This window comes from Ictalurus punctatus, chromosome 1 (assembly GCF_001660625.3).
Source record: "Ictalurus punctatus breed USDA103 chromosome 1, Coco_2.0, whole genome shotgun sequence".
Classification (NCBI taxonomy): Eukaryota; Metazoa; Chordata; class Actinopteri; order Siluriformes; family Ictaluridae; genus Ictalurus; species Ictalurus punctatus.
In genome coordinates, this window is record NC_030416.2 from 5,986,283 (window position 1) to 6,011,567 (window position 25,285).

At 38.1% G+C, this 25,285-nt stretch overlaps 1 protein-coding gene and 1 long non-coding RNA gene across 2 annotated transcripts in view; both read right to left on the reverse strand.

The window, feature by feature from the left end:
• dnah5l (dynein, axonemal, heavy chain 5 like) overlaps nucleotides 1-17,149 on the reverse strand; it is a 277,853-nt gene extending 260,704 nt beyond the window's left edge. The window contains exons 1-11 of the mRNA XM_047154066.2: nucleotides 16,540-17,149; nucleotides 16,000-16,126; nucleotides 15,550-15,816; nucleotides 13,964-14,046; nucleotides 13,650-13,838; nucleotides 13,376-13,450; nucleotides 13,186-13,284; nucleotides 10,500-10,571; nucleotides 10,312-10,413; nucleotides 9,896-10,082; nucleotides 2,902-3,067 (exon numbers count right to left, since the gene is read on the reverse strand). Coding sequence (XP_047010022.1) covers nucleotides 2,902-3,067; nucleotides 9,896-10,082; nucleotides 10,312-10,413; nucleotides 10,500-10,571; nucleotides 13,186-13,284; nucleotides 13,376-13,450; nucleotides 13,650-13,838; nucleotides 13,964-14,046; nucleotides 15,550-15,745 — 1,169 coding nt within the window. The 5' untranslated portion in view covers nucleotides 15,746-15,816; nucleotides 16,000-16,126; nucleotides 16,540-17,149. The remainder of the gene's footprint in view (nucleotides 1-2,901; nucleotides 3,068-9,895; nucleotides 10,083-10,311; nucleotides 10,414-10,499; nucleotides 10,572-13,185; nucleotides 13,285-13,375; nucleotides 13,451-13,649; nucleotides 13,839-13,963; nucleotides 14,047-15,549; nucleotides 15,817-15,999; nucleotides 16,127-16,539) is intronic.
• A 338-nt stretch (nucleotides 17,150-17,487) lies between these two features.
• Nucleotides 17,488-25,285, reverse strand: part of LOC124627697 (uncharacterized) — an 11,245-nt gene continuing 3,447 nt past the window's right edge. Inside the window, exons 2-3 of the long non-coding RNA XR_006982177.2 lie at nucleotides 23,972-24,067; nucleotides 17,488-23,839 (exon numbers count right to left, since the gene is read on the reverse strand). This is a non-coding gene — a long non-coding RNA (uncharacterized LOC124627697). The remainder of the gene's footprint in view (nucleotides 23,840-23,971; nucleotides 24,068-25,285) is intronic.

The window sequence follows — 25,285 nt, forward strand, 5'->3', positions numbered from 1 at the left end:
CTTCAGGACTGTAGTTATTGTACAGTTCACTGGGTCTAGCTGACATTCCTCACACCATGAGACAAAACGTTGCCACTTGCGCGCATACAATTTCCTCACGCAGGGCGCTCTAGCGTTCAACATGGTCTCTACAACCTCAGTTGTGAGACCAGAATCTATGAGCTAGTGCCCGGCAGAGAGTGGTAAATAAGCCCTCCGGCTTGAGACAGTAGAGCCCTGCAAATGGGAATCTCCCAAGGAGTGCCGTCTAGCAGGGATATTATCTCCGAGAATCATATTCAAGCTGACCAATAAGGTGGCAAACTCTCGCTAGAACTTGTGGGAGCAGAGCGATCAGGGGGAAAAAGCATATAGATGTGACCTCGGACACATGTGCACCATGGCATCCAGCCCTAATAGTGTGGGAGGAGTAAGGGAGAACCACAGCGGACAGTGTGTTGTCACCTCGGAGGTGAACACATCCACTTCCTCTTTGTGGAACCTCCGCCATATGGATTCAACCATTTGTGGATGGAGCCACCAATCCCTGGGTCTCAGCCCCTGCCTCAACAGGATGTCTGCCCCCACATTCTAGTTACCCAGAATGTGCATTGCACTCACTAACAAAAACTTTCCCTCTGCCTAGAGAAGAATTAGTTGCGCCTGCCTGAACAGGGGGCACGAACATAATCCTCCCTGGTGGTCAATGTTGGCTCAAATTTAGCCTATTACCCAAAAACACTTAAAATTCAACATAGAAGCCAATACTCACATCTACTTCTGAGCCCAGTTGGAGATAGAAAAAAATACACCAGCCGTGAGTGAGAAGAAGCAAGGGTCCAGCTTTATTGTTCCATTCCACCACACGAGATCCACACTGATGAGAATTCTCAGAAGTGTTCCCAATACCCTGAGCTTAAGCTCCAGTATTTATACTGTACTTACACAGTAAATAACCCATATGTTTCAAGAAGACTATGATCTCACTACCAATAGGGTTAAAAAGGAGCTCATCTACCTTACTCTTATGTTCCAGAAAAGGGCTATTCCACTTACACATAGAATCAAAACCAGGGGTTTCAATTTACACATAAAATCAGAACCCAGGGATTTCTAATAACCCAGAAAGTCAAAACCAGAGAATTTCAGTTACCCAGAGAATCGAAACCAGAGAATTTGAATTACCCGTAAAATAGAAAGTGGACAAGACTAAACAATCTAGAGTGACCTTGGTCTTATTGTTATCTCGCGGGGGGGGCAGCTTGACTCAGCCACCCTTATAAATGGCTCCTCAAGGTTCTTTCTTAAAATTAAGGCCTTCCTTGCGAGACAAGAACCTTCACCATTTGAGTCATGAGTAAGTTTACATTTTCCTGTATTTCTAGTTTATAATTTACTTTCATATTTGCTCTATATTTCTTATTTTATATATATATATATATATATATATATTTATACTACTTGAAAAGCGGTTTACTGTACTTCCAACTTCTTAATATCATATATAAGTTCTACTGTTCTGCATATCCTACTATTCTGTTTTTTTATAGAGTTTCTCTATTACTATAAGATATTATAATATCTTATTACTCCTTTTTCATTATTCTTATAAAGTTATTCATGTGTGTGTATGAGAAAGAGAGAGTGTGTGTGTGTGTGTTGTGTCTACTTGCCCGCCCTTGACTGTACGAGCGTGTGTGTGTGTGTATATTAGCACTCCTCAGCTCAGCTCGTATACCTCTTTTTGACTTTTTTGACTACTACTGCTCTTAAAGATCTTTAAAAGTGTAATTCCAATTTGTCAATGTCCGCCTAATCCCGCTTCTATGTGTCTAGGTGCCCGTCGTCAGTCCTTCCTCTCCCTTTTGCTGGATGCTAGGTCTCCCTTATGTTTATTTTATGACATTTTTTATCCACAACATCAATATATGAGACCACCGCTGTGTTGTCTGTCACAACTAACACATAGTGACCTCTCAATTGAGGAAGAAAGAATTTCAGTGCTAAAAATATGGCCCACATTTCTAGCTGATTTATTTGGTACTTCAAACGAGGGCCGAAGCAGATACCGTGAGCTGGACAGCTGTCTAAAACCACACCCCAGCCCGTGAGGGAGGTGTCTGTCATTACCATCTTGCGATAAGGAGACAACCCTTGAGTATGACCCAAGGCTATAAACCAGGGACACCTCCAAATTCTCAGAGTACGTAGGCATCGCCACGTGACACAGATTAGTCTCAGGAGGTTTTGTCCTCGGACGAAACCCCCAACTTTTCAGCCACCACTGAAACTGTCTCCTGTGCAATAGGCCCAATGGTATGACATTGGCTGCTGCTGCCATAAGCCCCAAGAGTCTCTCGCAGAAACTAGAGGGAATGCAGAGATTCAGATTTATCTTGCTCAATGTTGATAGGATTGGCCCTAAGCATGTTGGTGATAGAAACACCCTCATCGTAGTAGAAGCCTTATAACCTTATAACCAGTCCTCAAACTGATTTTGTGTAATGATAAGTTTGGGCGTCAGCATCTTGAACCTGTATGTCCGAACAGTACAGTTCAGATAACGCAAATCTAAAATTGGCCTCACACTCCCCATCTTTTTTCATGGACCAGGAAATAACGGCTGTCAAATCCTCCTTCCCTCGGGGAACATGTTCTATGGCCCCTTTGCCCAAGAGGACTTACTTCTTTACTTCCTTACTTCCTCTGTCTTAATTTGATTTGTGTTTACTTCGAGTATGATTTTAGTCGGATTAAAGTAATTAAAAATAGCTGTTTACATGCTAGTTATTTAACCAGAATATTGTCTTAATCAGGTTAATATTGGATTGTTGTTGTCCATGTAAACGTAATGACTATCTTAATCAAGCAGCCGAACTAACACAAACAAAATTACATAATAAACAAATTTTGATCACCTACCTGTTAAAGGTGCTCATTCGTTTTTTCCAGTGCTCCAGTTCCACCGAAGGCCCGATGTTATCTGCCTCTTTCCTCATCTGTTCACTCTCAGTGAGCACCTGCTCTATCTGTTTGATCCAGTGCAACAGCACCACCTCCAGACTTTCTACCAGCTCAGAGTTACTTGCTAAGGATGACATACATGAAGGACATACACAACTATACATTTTTATATTAATTGGAAACTTAATTTTCTTTAAAAAATTATCTAAAATTATCTAAAATAGTTATGCTACCATCTTCCAATATTCTCTTTATAAAAGGTAAGGACTGACAGTATTGACAGGTAACAGATTTCGATTTTTCAGAGATGGTTGATGAATGCCATAGGAAACTCTTGCAAAACAGTTAAAAATCCCCTCCTCTTGGTGTCAAGAGTTTATCTTCATGTTAGCATTAGGTTTCACAAAATCACATACAGTATACATATCAATTAGAATTTATGATTACAAACAATTGACCTCATTTATAATTTTTTAGTAAAGTTGTGTGTAAACATTTGGGTAAGACAAACCAAAACAGATTCCACCAGACAAAACTTTTGGTTTTCTTCATACTCGCGAGTGTTTGCCATGTTAATGAATGCGAATTACCCATTACGTGCAATGCATGTTCTCAACACTGCTTATTTGCATTTAGAGACACCCAGAAAACTCCATAAAATGTAAAGCACACAGAGAGCTGGAAATATGAAAGGACTACTAAATGAAAAATATCTAGGTTGATAAAGGAGGCCCACTGTTTTCAGATTATCATGAAAAGGAGGTACACAAATATATCTAGCAGAGATGGGCACTCGAGCTTGCGACTCTAGTCTGAGTCACAATTAAGTCGCATAAAAATAGACTTGACTTGCAACTCATCCTTTATGACCCCCAAACTGACTTGGACTCATCAAAAGTAACATGTGGACAATACATTTTTCCATGATTAGCCGGATATGGTTAAATAATTTAAATAAAAATAATTTTTATTTGCACGTCTTACACATCTGTGAGGGCACCATTAATGCAGAAAGATATGTACACATTTTGGAGCAACATATGCTGCAATCTAGAGCAGGACAACACCAAACCAAATTCTGCCCAGATTACAAGCGCATGGTTGCGTAAACAAAGTACGGGTACTAGCATGGCCTGCCTGCAGTCCTGACCTGTCTGCAGTCCTGACCAATTGAGAATATGTGGCGCATTATGAAGTGCAAAATAAGTCAACAAAGGCCCCCGTACATTTGCGCAGCTGAAGAAATGCATAATGGATGAATGGGGAAAAAATCCACTCGCTGAACTTAACTAACTGGTGTCTTCAGTGCCCAAACGTTTACATTAAATTACAGCATTTGGCAGACGCCCTCATCCAGAGCGACTTACAATTATCTCATTTATACAACTGAGCAGTTGAGGGTTAAGGGACTTGCTCAAGGGCCCAACAGTGGCAGCTTGGCAGTGCTGGGATTTGAACTCTCACCCTTCCGATCAGAAGTCTAACATCTTAATCACTGAGCTACCATTTCCCGTTTAATAAGTGTTATTAAAAGAAAATGTTACATAGTGGTAAACAGTCACCTGTCCCAACTTTTTTGGAGTGTGTTGCAGTCACCAGATTTTAAATGGAGTATATTTTCAAGAATAAATAAAATCCACAAAATAAAACATCAAATAAGGTTTTAATAATGTGTTTTTGGTCCGTGTACTTTTGAGTCCAATCATTTTTTCTTTTTTAATCCATAAATCCAAAAGGGTTGTTGTATTTTTAAAATGCAATGTTGTATACCAAATTTTGAAAAATAAATATTGATGTATTTTCAGATTTTTGTTTATGACTTTTTTCACCTTTATTAAACATTTAAAACATAAATAATGTTTTTCCCATTGTTGACTGAGAAGAGCCATGTCTCTGGAACCATACAGAGAGGTGATTTCTGGCATGATTTTAAAACACAAAATAAACACAGACATTGCAGAGCACCTGTCTCAACTTGGTGTCGGGTGAGGTTGTTAGGCGAGGAGTGTATCAACAGCAGTACAAGAAATAAGTAATAAAATATAATGCAATTTTAACATAATATGTAGGTTAAAATATGTGATATCTTGACAAAGCTGTATGCATCACGGTTCTAGGATCCAGTCATTGTCATTTACAGGTGGACCGTGGGTGGGACAGATCCCTACCAAATGCAACTCTCATGAATTGAATTAATTAATTACATGAAATCATTATCCAGAAGTTTAAAATATGTAGCTAACTGGATATCAGCAGTGAATGCTTTTGGGACATCTTTTTCTCATGATACGGTATGCATGGCTACATTATAATGTTTTCGCTTTGATTCTTTTAAATCATTTTTAGTGCAAAGAAAATATTTCCATGTGAATAATGATCATTGAGGTGTAATTGACTCAGAAGATGGCTTAACAACATACACTGTCGGACAGCAGGCTTAAACAGATCCGATTACACAGTAGCCTACTGTAGCACACACAGGTGCTGCCAGTGTTGTGCAGCATACTGTACATCGCACATCTTATTTTGCTCACAATGACCGTTAAATGAAGTAGCATTGAAAGATCTGCTTCTGACTCTGCTTAAAAACCACTGCTTGAACCAGTGCCGCTGAGAACTGATATAGGCTTATAGTCTGCTGTAGCCCATATTGTGTTCCAATTAATTTGTTCCACCACTCTAGGCAGGACCAATCCACGGTCGTAAGTTGATAACCGGTTATTTGGCGGCAAGGGGAAATCAAACTATTATCATTATTATTAATCCTTATTAGTCTATATACAACAAAACAACACTGAAAAATCCCAGGCATGGTACTAAAATATTATTATTAATACACACACCACTAAATTGCTGCTACCGCAACATTTGAACTAGCGACCTGTAAGTTGGCATTACATCTGCTGCCTACCAGGCCTACTGCTATTAACAAATACTGGACAAATAATTCAAACATGATTGTAATTCTTGTATAATTTCCCCCTATACCCTACCATGCTGCTTATACAGGACACAAACTCAATTTAGACCAAAACAAAAAGCTGGACATGTCTGGAGTTACACACAGTAATTGATGGCTATAGCAGAAAGTTCACAGGCGGAATAACCACTATTTATGTAGAAGCGTAATATATTTTATATATTATATATATATATATACACATATATACATACATACATACATACATACATACATACATACACACATATATATATATATATATATATATATATATATATATATATATATATATACACACACACACATACATACATACACACACACACACGTATACATGTATACATATGTATGTATCTATGTATGTACGTATGTATGTGTGTGTATATATTTCCATCATGAGGTGTATAAATTTTTGGTCAAGATCTTGTACTGACAATGCAAGAGTCGAGCAATCTGTAAAGTCTACTCCAGCACATCCCAAAGACTTTCAATGAATTTAAGGTCTGGACTTAGATGTGCCAATTCATGTGTGAAAATGATTCTTCATGCTGCCTTCCAACCATTCTTTCACAATTTGAGCCTGATGAATCTTGGCTTTGTCATCCTAGAATATGGCCATGATACGTCTTCCTACATGGTTGTTTAAGAAATGAAAATCTACACACGATGGTGTGTTTTAAAATCAAGGTTAAAAGAACGGTTTCCAAACATATGCTGGAAACATAATAATCACAGCAATAATGATCCAGTCATAGACTCTTAAGTATTTGCCTATTTAAATCCAAAGTGTGTGTTATTTATTTATTTATTTATTTATTTATTTATTTATTTATTTATTTATTTATTAGGAATGCACCGAATGTTCGGCAACTGAAATTATTCGGCCGAAAATAGCAAAAAAAAGATTTCGGCGTTCGGCCGAATAAGTGAAAAGGCCAAATAAATTTGACCGAACAATGACGTGTTTGATGACGCGACCAAATAGGCTAGCAACTAGAGTGAGACGCGCTAATGTCACAACCTCGATGAGGGGGCGCGCACATGCACGAGCTACGTGCACAAGCCACGTGCTCTTCGGATGTTTACTGTGGACACGTGGGTTTGTTTTGTTTCTGTTCCGAAGTATTCTGTCACGTCGCGAGACATAAGGGAGTACAGAAGCAGGTAAAGACGTATTTATTTAAGGGAACATAACATTAACAACGTATCTAACTATACTATATCTACTATAATACTCCGCGCGGTGTACAGGGACGCGAGCGGTATATGTCCCCAATATAATCAGCCATATAGAACCGAATAGAACCATTTTTTGCACTCGTCAATGTACTTTTTATGCACTTTTTTGTTGTAGGCTACAGAGTGTTCCATTCTGTCAGCAGTCAGTTATAGGCGTAACATAGGCTATTCAAGGGGGGCTCAAAGATGACCAAATAAAAATATTTTTATTTTACTCATTTATTTATTTAAAGTTATATTGTGCCTTGTTGGTAGCCTGTGCCTGCTGGAATGAAAAAAATGTTCAGTGTTAAATAAATATTTTGAAATTGTAGTTTTCGTAATTGATTTTTTTCTTTGAAAAGTAAGACAAAATAGTAAAAAGCACATTTTGACTATATAATTTATGCAATGGTGAAAAAAATTGCAAAATAAATGCAAAAAAAGCAGGAAAAACGTGTTCGGTATTCGGTTTCGGCCAAGAATTTTCATTTCGGTGCATCCCTAATATATATACACACATATATACAGATATACACACACACACACACACACACACACACAGTTGCGGTCAGAAGTACTTACAGTGATCATGAACATGAATGTCATGCCAATATTGGTGAATTGAATTTTCAAATAAAATTTTTGCTTTTTTTTTTTTAATTTCTTTGCATTTTCCATACTGTCCCAAAATTTTTGTATTTGCGGTTGTGTGTGTGTGTATATAGACATACATACATACATACATACATACATACATACATACATATATACATACATATATACATATATACACACACACACACACACACACACACACACACACACACACATATAGAGAGAGAGAGACAGAGCGAGAGAGAGAGCAAGAGCGAAAAGTGGTCCGAGGAAGGACAACCGGTGAATGGGAGACAGGGTCATGCGTGCCCAAGGCTCATTGATGGGCCTGGGGAGCAAAGGTTAGCCTGTCTGGTCCAGTTCCACAGAAAAGCTACTTTAGCACAAATTGCTGAAAAATGCTGGATTTGACAGACAGGTGTCAGAATACAGTGTATTGCAGCTTGCTGCGTTTGGGGATGGGTAGCTGCAGACCGGTCAGAGTGCCCATGCTGGCCCCTGTTCACCACCAAAAGCACCTACATTGGACCATGGAGCACTGGAAGAAGGTGGCCTGGTCTGAAGAATAACTTTTTGTTGTACATTATGCAGACAGCCGGATGCATAAGCGTTACTTACCTTACTGAAGAGATGGCACCAGGATGCACTATGAGAAGAAGATAAGCCGGCAGAGGCAGTGTGATGCTCTGGGCAATATTCTTCTGAGAAACCTTGGGCCCTGGCATTCATGTGGCTGTTACTTAATAATAATAATAATAATAATAATAATAATAATAATAATAATAATAATAATTCCTTACATTTATATAGCGCTTTTCTAGACACTCGGAGTGCTTTACATTGTATGGGGGAAATTTCCTCGACCACCACCAGTGTGTAGCATCCACCAGGATGATGCGACAGCAGCCATAGTGCATCAGAATGCCCACCACATACCAGATCTTGGTGGAGAGGAGAGAGTGATGTAGCCAATTCAGGGATGGAGATTATTAGGGGGCCATGATAGATAAGGGCCAATGGAGGAATTTCGCCAGGACACCGGGGTTACACCCCTACTCTTCATGAGAAGTGTCCACAGACACTTTTTAATGACCACAGAGAGTCAAGACCTCATCTCATCCAAAAGATGGTGCTATTTTTACAGTATAGTGTACCCATCACTATACTGGGGCATTAGGGCCCACACAGACCACAGGGAGAGCACCCCCTGCTGGCCTCCATAAATATCACTTCCAGCAGCAACCTTATTTTTCTCCAGTAGGTCTCACATCCAGGTACTGGCCAGCCTCAATTCTGTTTAGCTTCAGTGGAACACCAGGCCAGAGCTGCAGGGTGATATGGCTCTGGCAAATACCACCTAACTAAACATTGTTGCAGACCAAGTAAATCCCTTCATGGCAACAGTATTCCCTAACGGCAGTGGCCCATTTCAGCAAGATAATGCATTTTTTCAGTTTTCAACTGTCCAGTTTAAGTTAGACTATGCCCACTGTATCCTGAGATTCTTGTTCTTAGCTGACAGGAGTATAGAGACAAAAAGTTTTAAAAGATGTCAGGACCAAATAGCTATTGTTATGTTGGACCATAATGTTCCTTTATATGTGTAAAAATGAGTAGTAGACTTTTTAATGTCTCAAGTTGCATTTTTTAATATATTTTTTCAGACTTTTCTTTTATGAAAAGAAGTATTATAAAAATAACACTTGGGCCCTTGAGCAAGGCCCTTAACCCTCAATTGCTACCTCAAAGTTGTATTTTCAAAAAATGACATCAATGTAAGTCTCTCTGGATAAGGACGTCTGCCAGATGTCATAAATGTAAATGTAAAAATATTTCTAAAAATACAGTTGCATCTTACATACAACTGTTGATCTAAATGTGTTTTTTGCCTTTACTGTGAACAATACTGTCCTTTATCATTACTATACTCCTTGTGTAGATTCTGCTGACTTAGGAGTTGACTGAAAGACTTGAATTTAATTACTTGTGACTTGACTTTGACTCTAGGGTAGTCTTGATTTGGAGTTGCATTTACTTACTTGTGAACATATCTGATTCTTAGTATAGCATAGTGCAAGCTAATGCAAGCTCTTGAGCCTTGTTATAATCTATATCTATTTTTGAATGATAATCCTTAGTTGTTGTTTTTTTTACCTGCATTGATGTAATCTGCTGGTTCCTGAAGGTGCCCGAGTTCTGAAACAGATGTCATGTTGTCAAGCTGAAACCTGTCGTCCAAGTTTTTGCTGGCTGAGGATAGACTGCAGACGAATTTGTCAATGGAGAGCAGGAATTCCTGAACATGAGAGTCCCTCTGACCCTCTTTCATGACTCCCCAGTCCTGGAATGGAGGGTGACCAAAAAATTGATAGTATAACTTTGAATAATATATTTACTTATAAATTATCATTGAGTCAAAGGAAAATTAAATGAAAGAAAGTTGTTTTTGGAATTGAGGGAAATTTTTAGAGACATAATTCGTATGACTTAGAAGACTCTTAGTGACACTTATGAAATGCAGCCCTACTCAATCTAATGGATCATATCTTCAAAGTCTGTGCATTAAATACCTCTTGTGACCTGAGTGCAGGATATGTGACTTGAGTAAAAAACCTCTCTAGACTGTGTAAAAAGTTTCCATTGGTGCAATCCAGCATTCCAAAATTCACCTCCTGCAGAGCAAATTTATTCTGAATGACAGGGGAACAATACAACTTTTCAAAATTACCATTCCATTGCCATTAAGGGTTCCACTAACCTGTGATACATTAGTAGTTGTTATGGCCTTGTCGGTGTTCCGGAGAAAAAACAAACAAAAGCCACTCAGTCTCTGTAGGAGATTTTAAGTCATTGTCAGAGATAACAAAGCCCCATAGCAACATAATGCAAATAGTGACAAAATTATTATCTAGTTACCAAAGCTTAGCATGAATTGTTAAATGTTTTTGTGATGAAACAGCTTAGCAACATAAATAGTATTTTATACATGCATTTGAAATACAAAATCTAAGGATTTAAGTTTTATAAGGATTTTCTATTATGTATAGTTGTATTTTCATAAGATTTGCTTTATGACATCATGTAAACTGAATCTGGTGAATTTTAGAGAACCAAAGCTGTTTAAAGGCTAATAATTTGCCATAAAATGTAGACATAAAGACAGTATCTCCTCAAGGGTGGACAAATGCCAGACTTTACTCAAACACAGATAAAGCTATAACTGTGAGGGGTGAAACAAAATTGAATTGATGGATTTGATAAAAAAAAAAAAAAAAAGTTATTAACCATATAATTTAGTAAAATAGCACTGCACTGATTGACATTATTTCTCACTATGTTCTAATTCATAAAAAAAAACTACAGAAGGGTGGAAGTAACAAATATCTTAATAAAAAGAAAGGGAATAGAAAAGCATGTGAATTACAAAACATGATAATTCACATTTTTTCATTGCTTTTTATGAGAGTATTTTATATATACTAGCATGTTCGCCTCACACCTCCAGGGTTGGGGGTTCAATTCCCACCGTGGCCCTGTGTGTGCGGAGTTTGCACGTTCTCCCCGTGCTGTGGGGGATTCCTCCAGTTACTCCGGTGAGAAAAATGCAGTGCCAATCATATATTTTTATTTTTTTTTAAATATAAAAAAAGACAACTGTGTCACTCCTGTCTAATTTGTGTGTTTGCTCTTTTTGCGTTCACCATCAAATAATCTGAAAATTTGTTAATTGGAAACTGTAGGGCCTACCAAGTGATTGTTTATTGTATGCCATCAGTTTGCAACATAATTTAGTAAATAATGCTCTATAATGTGGTGGCTTATTTTTACACACATATGCATATTTCCAAATGTATCCATATTCACATTGTGATGCAACAGAATGAAACACTGAGTAGCATGAATAAATAAATAGTTGACATGACTTTCTATAAGATGTGGGCATTGGGGCTAGGATCCCACAGAACCCAACACAGGAGCAAAGGGTTTTTACTCAAGCAGCAGTCAGTCCGGATGCCCATTCTTTGTATGCCACTTGATAAATCCAAGATAAGATGACATATACCAGACTTACTAGATTATTTCAGATCAATGGAGATATGGCCCAAATAGCCAAATTCAGTTTTTCAAATGCACCTGAGAATTCAATAAGATATGCAGCACAGTTCAATGTCCATTTTAATAGCCTTATTAAAAACATTTTTAAAATGTCATTAGTCTCCATACCTGGACATATGAATGCTACACGACCTGTAAGATCCTTCATGAGTAATCATGGGTAAACTTTCTTTAGACAAATTAACCAACCATGGAAAGCTTTAATTATGAGGACCTGCAATAACAATTGTGATAGCAAAACAATGATTCTAAATGCCTGCTAAATAAGCCTGCACCTGAGCAGGTGTGGATTTACGGACTTGCTGTCTTCATAACTACTCTGACAACAGCTTCAGAGAATGACAAAATCCAGTATTATATCAAATTGTCAACAATGCAATCCAGCTAACTCAGAAGCCCACAAATAAAGAACAGGCCTCAGTTTTTCACCGTGCTAATTTCTTTACCAAGTTAGAGTAAATCAGGCAATTATAGGTGGTACTGCTGTGAAGTGTTTCTGGAACAAAGGTAATTTTTCATTATCTAGATGAACTCAGCATGAACCAAAATTGGACAAGTACTTTTCACTGTGTTTTGGGTGAGATTACATGTTGGGATGACATCTATTTATCTGGGAATTATTAAGTAATCTTGGATATAACCACCAGTTTAAGTTGTTTATTAATATGCCTTCCTACTTTTATTCTTCTTTTGCTACAGATATACTGGTTGGTCGCAGATTTGTGCCATGCATGCACAGTACATGCAAGTGCAAATTCAGGCTAATCTTTGAAGTTGACACCCAATGAAATTAAATAATCACCAAAACTATGCCATTCGTTTGTGTTGTTTTGTGCTGCAAAAATGTACATTTGTGCTAGTTTGGTGTTTGAGCTGGGGTTTTTTTTGGCTGTGTGACATCACTCTCCACTCCCCATGTTGCTCAAATCACTCCAAATCTGTGCCATTCATTTGTGCTCAGTTTGTGCTGGTTTGTGCCATTAAAACAAACACTAATTATTTCCCTTCGTTAGATATAACAAGAATGTTTTCGGTAGTGGTAACATCACGCTCCACCTCATTATGTTTTAATCGTACAAAACCGATTTGTTTGGAGCGATTTGGACGGCATGTGATGGATAGTGACGTCAGTGCCCAGAATTATATTTGTTATTTTTAATTAAGGGAAATAGATACAATGTTCATTTTAATGGCACAAACCATTTGAATGGCCATGTAACCATCTGAAAGGTTGTTGTTGACAAGTACCAAATTAAAAAATAGAACAATTGGGTTTTTTTTTTCTATTTCATTACCCACAAAGAGAAAAAAAGATTCTCTATTTCTACCTCTGCATTGCCACTTGTAATGAACAATCTTTTCTGCCCAGACACTGCACTCTGAGAGTCCATACAGGAGGATAAGTTTCCATGGGAATGAATGCAAGTCTGGAACAAAACACATATTAGGTTCTGTTTTCATTAGTTTTAGAATATGTGACTTGTACTTTTGGCTAAAGTAGGAAATAAAAGTATTTACCAACTGCACTTCTTGATAGTAGAAAAGCAATTTTCTGGATCCATAGGCTGAAAAGAAATCCTCAATCATGCTGAACTGTAAGGATACAACATGTTATTGCATTAATTACGGTATTGTGTTTTCTAAGATTCTAAAACAAATAAGCAGGAATAAAGAATAAAAAAGAAGAAAATAAAGGGAAGTTAATTAACGAGACAGATAGACGTGTTACAAATGATATATTTAATTCAAAGAGATATGCCCTAACAACATGGCAAATGAATGGTTAGCCCACCTTATCATCAGAAATAAGGGCCTCTTCTACTTCCGTCACTCCCAGGCTGATCCTATCCGCAATCTTTACAATGAGATACTTGTGTCTGTTGTCTAGCATGGCTCTGCGCTCATCCTTCAAATCTCTAGCCTGTTTAACCATCTCCTTCCTTGCTTCATTAGATAGTACCACAGAGTATTTTCGAGCCACCTGAGAATGAATGAATGAATGAATGAATGAATCCAGCAGAGTTGTACTGTAGTTTACACCAGTGTGCAGTTACAATGCATCATGTCCAGAAATTAATTCAGCAATGTCAAATCTTTGACACTCACTGCAGTTATAGCTGTGGGGGAGGAGATGCCTGTTTGAGTGGATCTAATCTTTGAAGCCCCTATTTTTCTATGTCCACTGACACCTATCAGACATAAAAAAAAAACCCACAAATGAGTACAATGATACTCGCTTTGACACACACACACACACACGCTCAATTATTGAATCAGAATTTGCAAACACACAAATAAAAAATATATTTGATTATACAGGTGCTCTCAAAAAAGTAGAATATTGTGGAAGAGTTATTTTTTTCCATAATTTAATTTGATGAATGAATTCTAGGTTCATTACACATAAAGTGAAGTATTTCAAGCCTTTTTTTGTTTTAATCTTGATGATTACAGCTTACAGCTCATGGAAATCAAAAATCCAATATCTTAAAATATTAGAACAAAGAATTTATACTACAGAAATGTCGACCTTCTGAATAGTATGTTAATTTATGCACTCAATACTTGGTCAGAGCTCCTTTTGCATGAAATTACTACATCAATGTGGCATTACTTACCAATGTGGTAGATACTTAAAAAAAAATTTTTTTAATGTCAGAACTTTAAAATGTCAATATCTGAACACTGAAATAAAACTGAATTTCAAGGAGGCTAATTAAAAATAAATAAATGCAGACATGTGGGTTTTAAACCCAATATATTTAAACATAATGAATTTAATTATCTTTACTTTTCAATGGCTTTAAATTTCATTTTAATTACATTTTTTAAATATTAAATTAGTCTTTGTTACTTTTAAACTTTGTCACATAAAACAGCTGTGAGAGTTGAAAACACACAGTGATCCAGCATACAGTTTAGCATCTTGTTTTGAACATTTTGTGTTTTATATGGAGACAATTAATTATGTTGCAAAAATTGTAATTGTAGAAGCTGATCTGAGCATACAATTTGTACTTCTATTCTCAATGTGAGAACTTACAATTTATTTTATGAGAAATTATCAAAAAGAAGTGTACTTTTATTTCCAGTGTAAGAACTTGTACAAATAGATATTTTATGGTATTTATGTTATGCTCACATTCTCAGACAGGTTCTATAAGGTTTCAAGTTTTGCAACATAACTAGCACCATAGTTTTAGATGTACCTTCCTTTTTCAACTGTGCTTGATACCTCAGGTCACCAGTGAGACCCGGTGACCTGCTGATCTGCAAAATTTCCAGCCCAACATCTCAAAAAACACAAAAGACTTAAAATTATAGGACAAAAAAATTAACTACTGGAAAATGGAGACACATTTCTCTTCTTTTTTTAGCCTTTGCATGGGAAACAAGGTCAACTTGGTGCACATACATTTCTGATGTGCAGATATTATCCGCTCCATAATCCCCATTTTCCTTGCCCAAAATTTGCAATATATCTTAAAATAGAAATGTACATTGTCTACATCATAGACACACTGTCTGCACTTAAGACTTTGCCTTTTTTTGCCCCACTTTTACTGTGATGATAACATATAAAAACTAAAATCATGATTGTTTTCATGATCATTTTTCAGGCACAATCTACCATTGCACAACATTTAGAAAGGAGAATAAATCAGTGTATTAGTTAATTTTATATTATATACCTGGATGGGTATTGATAAGTGGTGGTTTTACTTCCTCCAAATCATATGATGGGTTTGAGGTTGGACCATCTGGACTCCTCATTTCATTTGTAACAGACATTACTGTTTCCATCCTCTTGAATTCTTGAGCTCCAGACTCAGAGACTCTCTTTGGGGCTACACCAGACCCTTCCATTGCTTTATCGTCATTTTCCATTGTAAGTGATTCTTCTTCTTCATTTACCTTTAAGAGAACCTCGCCTATTGTGTGTTAATGTCCAGATAATGCTGAAAGAAAAAAAAATTCCTTCAGGACATTCAGACATTCAAAGTTATTAAGGGTCAAGGTCATAATCTTATTCAGAAGTACAAATTATTAAAATAAAGTCATAGAAAAAACACAATACTATATGCTATAGAGAATATATTTCAGAGGACTATGGACAATTAAAATGCAAATTGAAAAAATACCTTTCGTATACCTATGAGTACCGTCTTGAAGCACAACAGGTCTGTACATAGGGAGCCTGGATTCAGCTGATATCACTCAAGCAAAGTTTGACTACTTCCATAGTAACTGCTTAGGGTCAATTATTGCCTAGTCAAGTGAAAGAATGAAACTACAACACCACAACAATAGTATTTGTTTGATAAGTTTAAGTATTGTATTACAGTATTGTTGCCTATGTATCAACTATTTTATGTCTATTATGCTATGTTATATATACACACACAATATATACAGGTGGGTAGAGTAGACAAAAATTTTACTCAAGTACAAGTAAAATTATTTATAAAAATAATTATTCAAGTAACAGTAAAAGTAATAATGTTAATAATTACTTGAGTAAGAGTAATAAAGTATCCAATGAGAAGACTACTCAAGTAGCAAGTAACTAGTTACTTCGGAGCTGATTTAAATGAAGGGCAAATCCTGAATCTCAGACTACATGGAGAATTGTAAGTCACATCTCTCCTTGAAAGTCTGTCTGTTCTGTTTATTTGATATACCTGGGTTCAAGATGAAGCAGCATGTTCCAGTCCTGGGATGGGTACAGTAGCACAGAACCTGTCATTTTCAACACAAAAGCTCTCTCTCTCTCTCTCTCTCTCACACTCACACACACACCAAAAAACAAACATTTTCCCAATGGTTGACTGTTGTTAACACCACAAACTAGTCAGCATCTGCACTTAAACAAGACAATAGAGAACAAAAGAACAGACAATGAACAGAACAGAAGAAAAAGTGTGTGTAGAGAGAGTGAGTGTTCGTGGGTGTTAGTATGTTTGTGTGTGTGCACGGACATGTGTGTGCGTACGTGCGTGCGCATGTGTGTGTGCAGAATGCTAATCCACGCTAGCTTCTTCCCCCTTTCCAGGACTGAGCCACTAAAAAAGTGAGTGATAGTTGACCACTGCAGCGACCTCAGTATATGTGATATTATGATATATGACTAATTATTAAAACTACATATGTTCATTAACATTTAACAGTAACGGAGGAATGCCACTGAATGTTGTGAAGTAAAAGTACATTTCAGTGATTAAAAATTAACTTCAGTAAGAGTATGGCCAGTTAAACCTATTCTTGAAAGTATTTTTATTTTTTTTTAAGTTACTCGAGTAAATATAATGAAGTAAATGTAGCACTTTACTACCCACCTACAAATACATATTATATATATATATATATATATATATATATATATATATATATATATATATATATATATATATATACACATACATACATACATACATACACACACACACACACACAAATATATATACACACACACACACACACACACACACACACACACACATACATATACATATATATATATATATATACATACATACATACATACATACATACATACATACACACACACACACACACACACACACACATATATATATATATATATATATATATATATATATATACACACACACACACACACACACACACACACACGGTTTCCATGGCAGAACTCCAAGTCTCCAGAACTGCCAGAACCACTACTGAACCAAAAGCACAAGAAAAATGGCCTCACAATCATATAAATAAGCCATGGAAGTTTTGGGATTCTTTTCTGTGGAGCGATGAAACAAAACTGGAACGTTTTGGCATGATGGAACAGCAGTATGACTGGAGGAAGAAGAATGAAGAAAGAACACTCTGTCCACAGTCAAGCATGGTGGTGGCTTGGTGATGCTCTGGGGCTGTTTTGCATCCTCTGACACTGGAAACCTGCAGCATGTGGAAGGCAAGATGGATTCATTGAAGTATCAGGAAACCCTAGGAGAAAATATCATGCTGTCTGTGAGGAAAATGAAGCTTGGGCTTGATCCCAAGCTTATACCCCATTGGTCCCAAGCATACCTCAAATTCTAGTCATGGAAGATTCTACAGGGCCATCACAGTCACCTGACTTGAACCCCAACGAAAATCTCTGGTGGGATTTGAAGAAGGCGGTTGCAGCACGCAAAACCCAAGAATATTACTGAACTGGAGGCCATTGCTCATGAGGAATGGGCTAAGATTTCTTGGGAACACTGCCAGAAGCTTGTGTCTGGCTATGCATCTCATTTGCAGCAGATCATAACAGCAAAAGGGTGTTCTACTAAGTACTAAAGATGTTTGCCATTAGAGCTGCAACAACTAATCAATAAAATTGAAAATAGTCGATTATGAAAATCGTTGTCAACGGACCTCATTATTGATTAGTTGGTCTGCACGCGGCACGGGATACATTTACTCATTACATTACTTCTGTTCAGAAAACACGCTTCGGAGCGTAAATACTAAAGTTGTGTCCCAAATGATGTACTATACACTTACACTATGCACTGTATTCTCTACCGTCTAGTGTCTGAATTTTAGAAAGGTCTGTCGCGACGGGCAGAGAGCCGGCGCACACAAGAAGGAAATCGCTCCTTCTCCAACTGCCGCACCGGCACGACGTGGGCAGCTTCGTGCCGAACATTCCGCCAGCCAGAAGGACCGCCGCGGCGGGGCGGGACTGACGCAACACCGGCCAGCGATTGGCGGACACAACGGAGAAATTCCACCACTCAGGCGACGGCGGAGGAGGATAAAAGGGCGCGCTTCCGGCCGTACGAGAGAAGAGAATACCGTAGCGACAAGACGGACTCCGTGCGTGTTTTCCAGCGACATAGCGATTCGTAATCACCGAGCACGACGGTAACCTCACGCCCCCACGCTAATCTCTCTCTCTCTCTCTCTCTCTCTCTCTCTCTCTCCACAAAAGTTGCAAGCGCGGACAAGATCGCCGGGTGGTGAGAGTCCCACCTACGGAGGACGCCGGCCCGGGAAAACCCTCGCCCCCGTCTCGGGAATCCCGCCTCCACCACGAGTAGGCTACACCGGCAGTCAAGCCTCCACAAGCCCCGCACTCATCCCCTCACAACCCACTCACTTCACCCTTGCACCAATAAACCACCGTTTGTGAACGTTCTTCTGCCTCCTGTGGGTCTGTACGCCGCCCTTCCCCAGGCTAATTCCTTTTTATGGATGCACAAAAAGCACTGAATTAAACTACAGTCCTAAATTAATAATATATATTCTGGTGTGTGTCTGAGTGTATTGGGTTCTTTTCAGTCTTACATAATTGGATAAACAGTTGTGTAAAGTTTTAGTCTGAAGTTTATATTTGTAATACTCAGTTCGTGGATGATTATGAAAATAATTGTTAGTTGCAGCCCTACTTGCCATGAAAGTGTTGAATAATTTTGAGACTGGAGAAGTAGTATCAGTATCAAACTGAAGTAGTATCAGTTTGATTCAAAGAAAGAATCATGCCAGATTTAAACAAGAAGAGGTTTTTATAAAGTTATTGTATGGTGTTAGAAGACTTAGTATATAGAACACTGAACATAGAATAAGTAAAAGAAAGATGATATAAGCAGTATGGACCCTTTTTAGAGCTTGACTGCCACGGTTGCAAAACATAATGGTTTTTGTTGGGTAGATTTTTTTCTTTCAGTTGACAAACAGGGCAGTGTTATTACTTATCAAATCCTTCTTTGTAAAATAATCTAATACCCTGATTTTGGTCTTAGAAAGAATATTTACTCATCAGATGATGAGCTTCATGATACCCCCACAAAAAAATAAAATAAATTAGTAATAAAGAAAAAGTTCCACCTGCACCAAAAGCCCCGCGTGCCATCATCAAGGCAAAAGGTAAAAATACAATGAAACCAGTTAAATGATTGCTAGACATAAGTGTCTTTTTTTCAGGTCCTGTTACAAGAACCTGCGTGAAGTTGGCCCCCCATTGTTGGCAAAATATTCTCAATCGTTTGTGCTCCATTTGTGCTGGTTTGTGCCATAAAAATTTTTCATTTGTGCTGCTTCAGTTTTTGGTATATTAATATAATATTTTATAAGTCATTCTGAGGTCACTCAGCCCCACACATGCTCCAAATTCACCCAAAATAGTCTGGTTTGTTTGTGTTCTGTTTGTGCTGGTTTGTGCCATTTTTGTTTTTTTTTTAAACAATACAGTTGAAATAACAATGTAAAATCCAAACAACAAATCAAATCACATTAAATAGTCGCATTCACTTAATTGTTACCTAACCACTGTGGATTTTCAACTTTTAACGGACACTTTTAATGGACACAGCGGATCACATGATGTGTGAAATGTCACACGAACTCCAACGTAAGTGTTTTTACTTGTTACTGTATGTTATGTGAATAACAGCAGTAACATTAACACTGTCATAAATAAATACACGCACCATAATCTGTTTGCTGTAGCTCTGTGTTTATACATACATAGGGCGTATGTGTGTGTCACACACACACACACAAACACACACGCGCATGTGTGTGGATGACTCAGTGAATTAAGAATTAAGCCAAAATGCTTTTACTTGTGAAATTGAATTACTGTGTACTATCAAACATCCATTAACACAAATAATGGACCTTTAAAAACTTAAACTTAATACTGACAAGCCACTCTCTGTCTTCAAACCAAGACTTGAGTAGAAACACCATCAAGCCAGACTTCCAGAAAAGCAAAGAAGACTTCTCCAAGCAGGAGTAGGAAAACTGTGTGTGGCCTACAACAAAAATACTTGAACTTGTAAAGTTAAATTTAAACAGTGCAATCAGTCTTTTGTGTATAACACAGCATGTGGGCATATTTTGTTTTTTTTCTGACAGTCCTGTCACTCTACTGGTCAGGTCGTCATACATCTCCCAGACACATGGAGACCTCCTGCAGTAGGCCATATAATGTCTAAGAGCATCCTGGGTTAAGCCTCCTCTGAAAGCAATGACTGCCCTTAAAGTAAATCTCTCTCCTTGGAGCATCAGATTGGAGGGAAATTCACACACAGGAAATTCTGTGGAGGTGCTTCCCAGGTCAGTGCCAATCCACAGAAGTTCTCCCAGACTGTAACTGTGAGAAACTTTCCCTGCACAGAGCACTTTTTCTGAGGTAGAGTCTGTCTTGAATGCAGAGGGACACTGTGACGGACTTTGGATTGGCCTAAGGCAGGGGGACTCCGGAAGGTTAAGGCCTTCTTCCACCGCGGTCTGAAGATGAGCCATGCCAGAGGCCTGCAGTACAGCAACAGAAGTACAAAAAAATGGAATTTCCCTTGTGACTTCTGTGCTGAGACTGCAATACTGTGAGGAACACTGTTGTGTGAAGAAAACACATGCACGTTTTGTCACGTTTTTATCACTTTGATAATGATAGTGGATATGTAGCACTGTGCATCGATTTGGAGAGCACCAGACTTCAATTGGACAGCTTTGAATATTCCACTCAGCAGCTCTGCCCTCTGTATGGAGACCTGTGCATTCAGACCCTTTGTGCTGATTGTTTTCACTAGCTGGAGGAGGTTGTTGGAGTCCTCACCGAAAACAATATTTCCAAAAGTGACACTATCGCAGAAAGCACAACATAAGCATTGACAAACAGCATCAAATGCACATGTGTTCAGCACAAAGATTCTTGATTTCCTGAGTTTAACAGGCTGTTTATTATTTCCATTTTTCAACACTTCCACTTTTAGTCTTTTCCCCCTCACAGATGGATCTGCATGGAGCTATTCAGGACAAGGAGAGAGGTATGACTTCCTCTTCCTCTTTTTGGGTGAAACCACTAGGCCTCTCCAGTTTTCAACAGCATCTTCATCTGTTGGATGGATGTTTGTGACAGTGTCAGACTTCCCAGAACAGGAAGCATCTATTTCTGGTTTTCCGTCTACACTGCAAGTTGTGGTGGGTAGTGGATTGGCTCCTGTGATGATCCCTGTTGCAACAGCTGCATCTTCTTCACCATTTTGTTTTGCAGAACAAATTCACATATTTCCTTCAATGAAGGACAGATGTCGAGCAATGAATCTATCCACCCAAATAGGCAAGTTTTCATGCTTGAAAAGTGCACGTTTGATATTTTTGAACAGTGCCTCAATATTGGCTCAACTTGCGGTGATGGTGCTTCGTAAGAGACGGACCATGACCCCTGACTTGAAAGCCAGATTATATTGGGAATAATCTCAGGGAGGAAGTGCATATTATCATGATCACCGTTGGCCACGGCAAGTGACCGGTTCTCCTCACATATGTCTGTCACCTACTGCTGTAGGTCTGTCTGTGTTTGGTTACATGTATCCACTTCTTCCAAGTCTTCACCCTCTACATCTGGAATGATTACACACTCTTCTGCAATTCGGACTTTCAGGTATTTCTTGCACCTTTCTGATATAAGAAGGGCTCCAGAGCTGTCACTGCCCTCTGCTTTGCTGAGAGCCACAATAGTAATACTGCTTAGTAGCTCTCTTGAATTTTCCGTGGACTGTGACTTGAGAAGCTGTGCTGTTGACCTCACAAAGAAATCTTTAATGCAATTTTTTTTTCTTCAAGCAGTCCCACTGGCAGATCAACTTGATGCAGTGTGCAACATCAACCTGAACAAAACAAGGTGACAGTTTTGCTGACTCTTTATCGACTAAGACACGACAACACTCATTGATATAGGTCTTCAGATCAGGATGAGGAGTAAAAGCCTTGACCAGAGCTCTGAGCAAAGCCACAGAAAAGTTACTCACAACCTCTTTTGGAATTGGTGCAACTGAACGTATCCATTCTGTCAGCCGAGTAGTGACAGAAAAACTTGTCCAGTCCAATGTCTTTAATGCTACCACTATGAGGTGCACTGTATTTTAGCATCTGCAGTGACAAAATAGGATCCTTGTCGCCTAATTCTAAGTCATTTCTCTCTTGCTTTGCTTTGTGCAGGGTGGCCAAATTAGGCAGATAGCTAGGCTCAGGATCTTCCAGCTTTTGGATCCATCAGCTTTGTTGCCTCTGATGCCCTCCATACATGGGGTTCCATTCTACCCTCACACAATTCTTTGGCTATCTGCACACGCAAGTTACCAGACATCGCATGCTTGGAACAGCCAGTGTGCAGGGAGTCATCAGTGTTTTTAATTAAACACTTGAGCACCAGTGAGCTATTCATTTCAGGCTCTGTCTCTTTTTATGTTAATGTTGCCAGGACACTCCTTATAGTTGCCTCTGATTTCTGTGAATTTCTCTGTGGCTAATGAATAGACCTTGGATCTTTTAAAGACAAATGTGCAGGGGCTTTTCGCTTCTTGCCAAATGTGATGGTTTATCACATGCGTCCAAATACCAGGCTTCAAAATTGTGTATTCCCTTTTTTGTGTTTTAGAGAAATCTAACATTACATTAGGACCAATTAGGACCAATATGGTAATGTTTGCCCTTAGATGCATAACGTATTAAAAAAACTAACATGGGTCACATGTGCAGCTGTAAGCATTTCATAACTACATTCATACATACAAGCAACCAATCCCCTAGATATGCACAATGTTTTTTGTTTTTAAGCAATGCAATTGTTAAAGGCTTTAAACAAGTAACCATAGCATTCGCTACAACAGCATTTTTATAAGTGGTGGTTTAATCACATTTAAGAGCTTTTTGTGCTTGCAGGTGCTTCTGGTGTGAGAGGATGGAGTTGCACCACTGATCAATGTATACGTACATTAAATTGAAGTTCTAAATTTGTAAAATTATGCATTTTATAGTTTAATAAAGATACTCTCCCAGACAAACCTACTGTATTGCAGCTGTTGAGAGGGCAATTCTGGAGACATGAAGATCAATCACCTGACTTCAGTGGTCCAGTCTCTTGCAGGTAACAGCTGTTTCAATGCTCCAATGCTGATGGTGGACAGTGAGGATGGTGTCTTTCCTCTCACATCCATGGAAGAACCAGACAATCTGGAAAGACAATTATGTGAAAGAAGGATGATGCAAAAGATGGTAAGAATCATTGACATTTGCAGGTTTAACAATTGTATTGAAGTAATTATGTCCAGTATATTATTTGCGTTTTGTTTGTTTTGATATTACCTTTTATTTTTAAGGTGAACAGATTATCCATCAGTGGAGGACACACCATTAAAAAAAAATATGGCGAATCCTGTAGCCAAACAGGACCCCATTTCCCTTAAAATGTTAGGAGTGCAGAGATTACAGAGTTTACAAACTGCAGTTCTGATGTCATTTCACACAAGAGACATCATCTTTACACACAGCATGAAATCAATGTGTTTTCCCGCCCTCTTTTTATTGACAGGATATAATTGGATCTGATCATTGGATGTTTCTAAAGTATCGGCCGATAGCCGATAGCGGAAAAATAGTCTTTATCGGCCAATACCGATTATCAGCCAATACGTCGGTGCATCTCTAATATATAGGGGATATATTCAGAAGTCTGTATTTTTAATGTGTTTTAAAGACCTCTTGCAAAAGGGGGGCCTCGGTCAAATGATAATGCCATTTGGGGGCCTTGCCCTGGAAATATATATACACACACACATACATACACACATACATACATACATACAGTGGGGGGAATAAGTATTAACATAACTTTATAACACATAACTTTATTTATGGACATTAATGTTGTGAATTCTTTATATTTCCAGATGTCTTGAGTTAATACTGATGTGTGGTAATAATTTCATGTCAATAGACTCATTCATTGGAAACATATTTACTGAAAAAATGTTGACACGTTCAATACATATTTCCCCCACTATGTGTGTGTGTGTGTGTGTGTGTGTGTGTGTGTGTGTGTGTGTGTGTGTGTGTATATATATATATATATAAGTAGGGCTGCAACTAACGATTATTTTCATAAGTGATAAGTTGGCCGATTCTTTTTTTGATTAATCGTATGGGGTCAAAATTTCAGTACCATTATTCCGTTTTTTTTTTTTTTTTAATAAAATCCATAAACTGAGTATTACAAATATAAGCTTCAGACTAACACTTTATACTCCTGTTTGTCCAATTATATAAGACTAAAAATAACTTTTCAATTCAATTCAATTCAATCTTATTTGTATAGCGCTTTTTACAATAGACATTGTCTCAAAGCAGCTTTACAGAAATATCAACACGGTATACAGATATTAAAGGTGCGAATTTATTCCAACTGAGCGAGCCACTGAGTGGCGACGAAAAACTCCCTAAGATGTTTTAAGAGGAAGAAACCTTGAGAGGAACCCGACTCAGAAGGGAACCCATCCTCATCTGGGTAACAACAGATAGTGTGAAAAAGTTCATTATGGATTCATATGAAGTCTGTATGGCCTTAGGAGCAGCCGTAGTCCCAGCAGTCTGGAATTGGAGAAGATTTGAGCTCCATCCAGA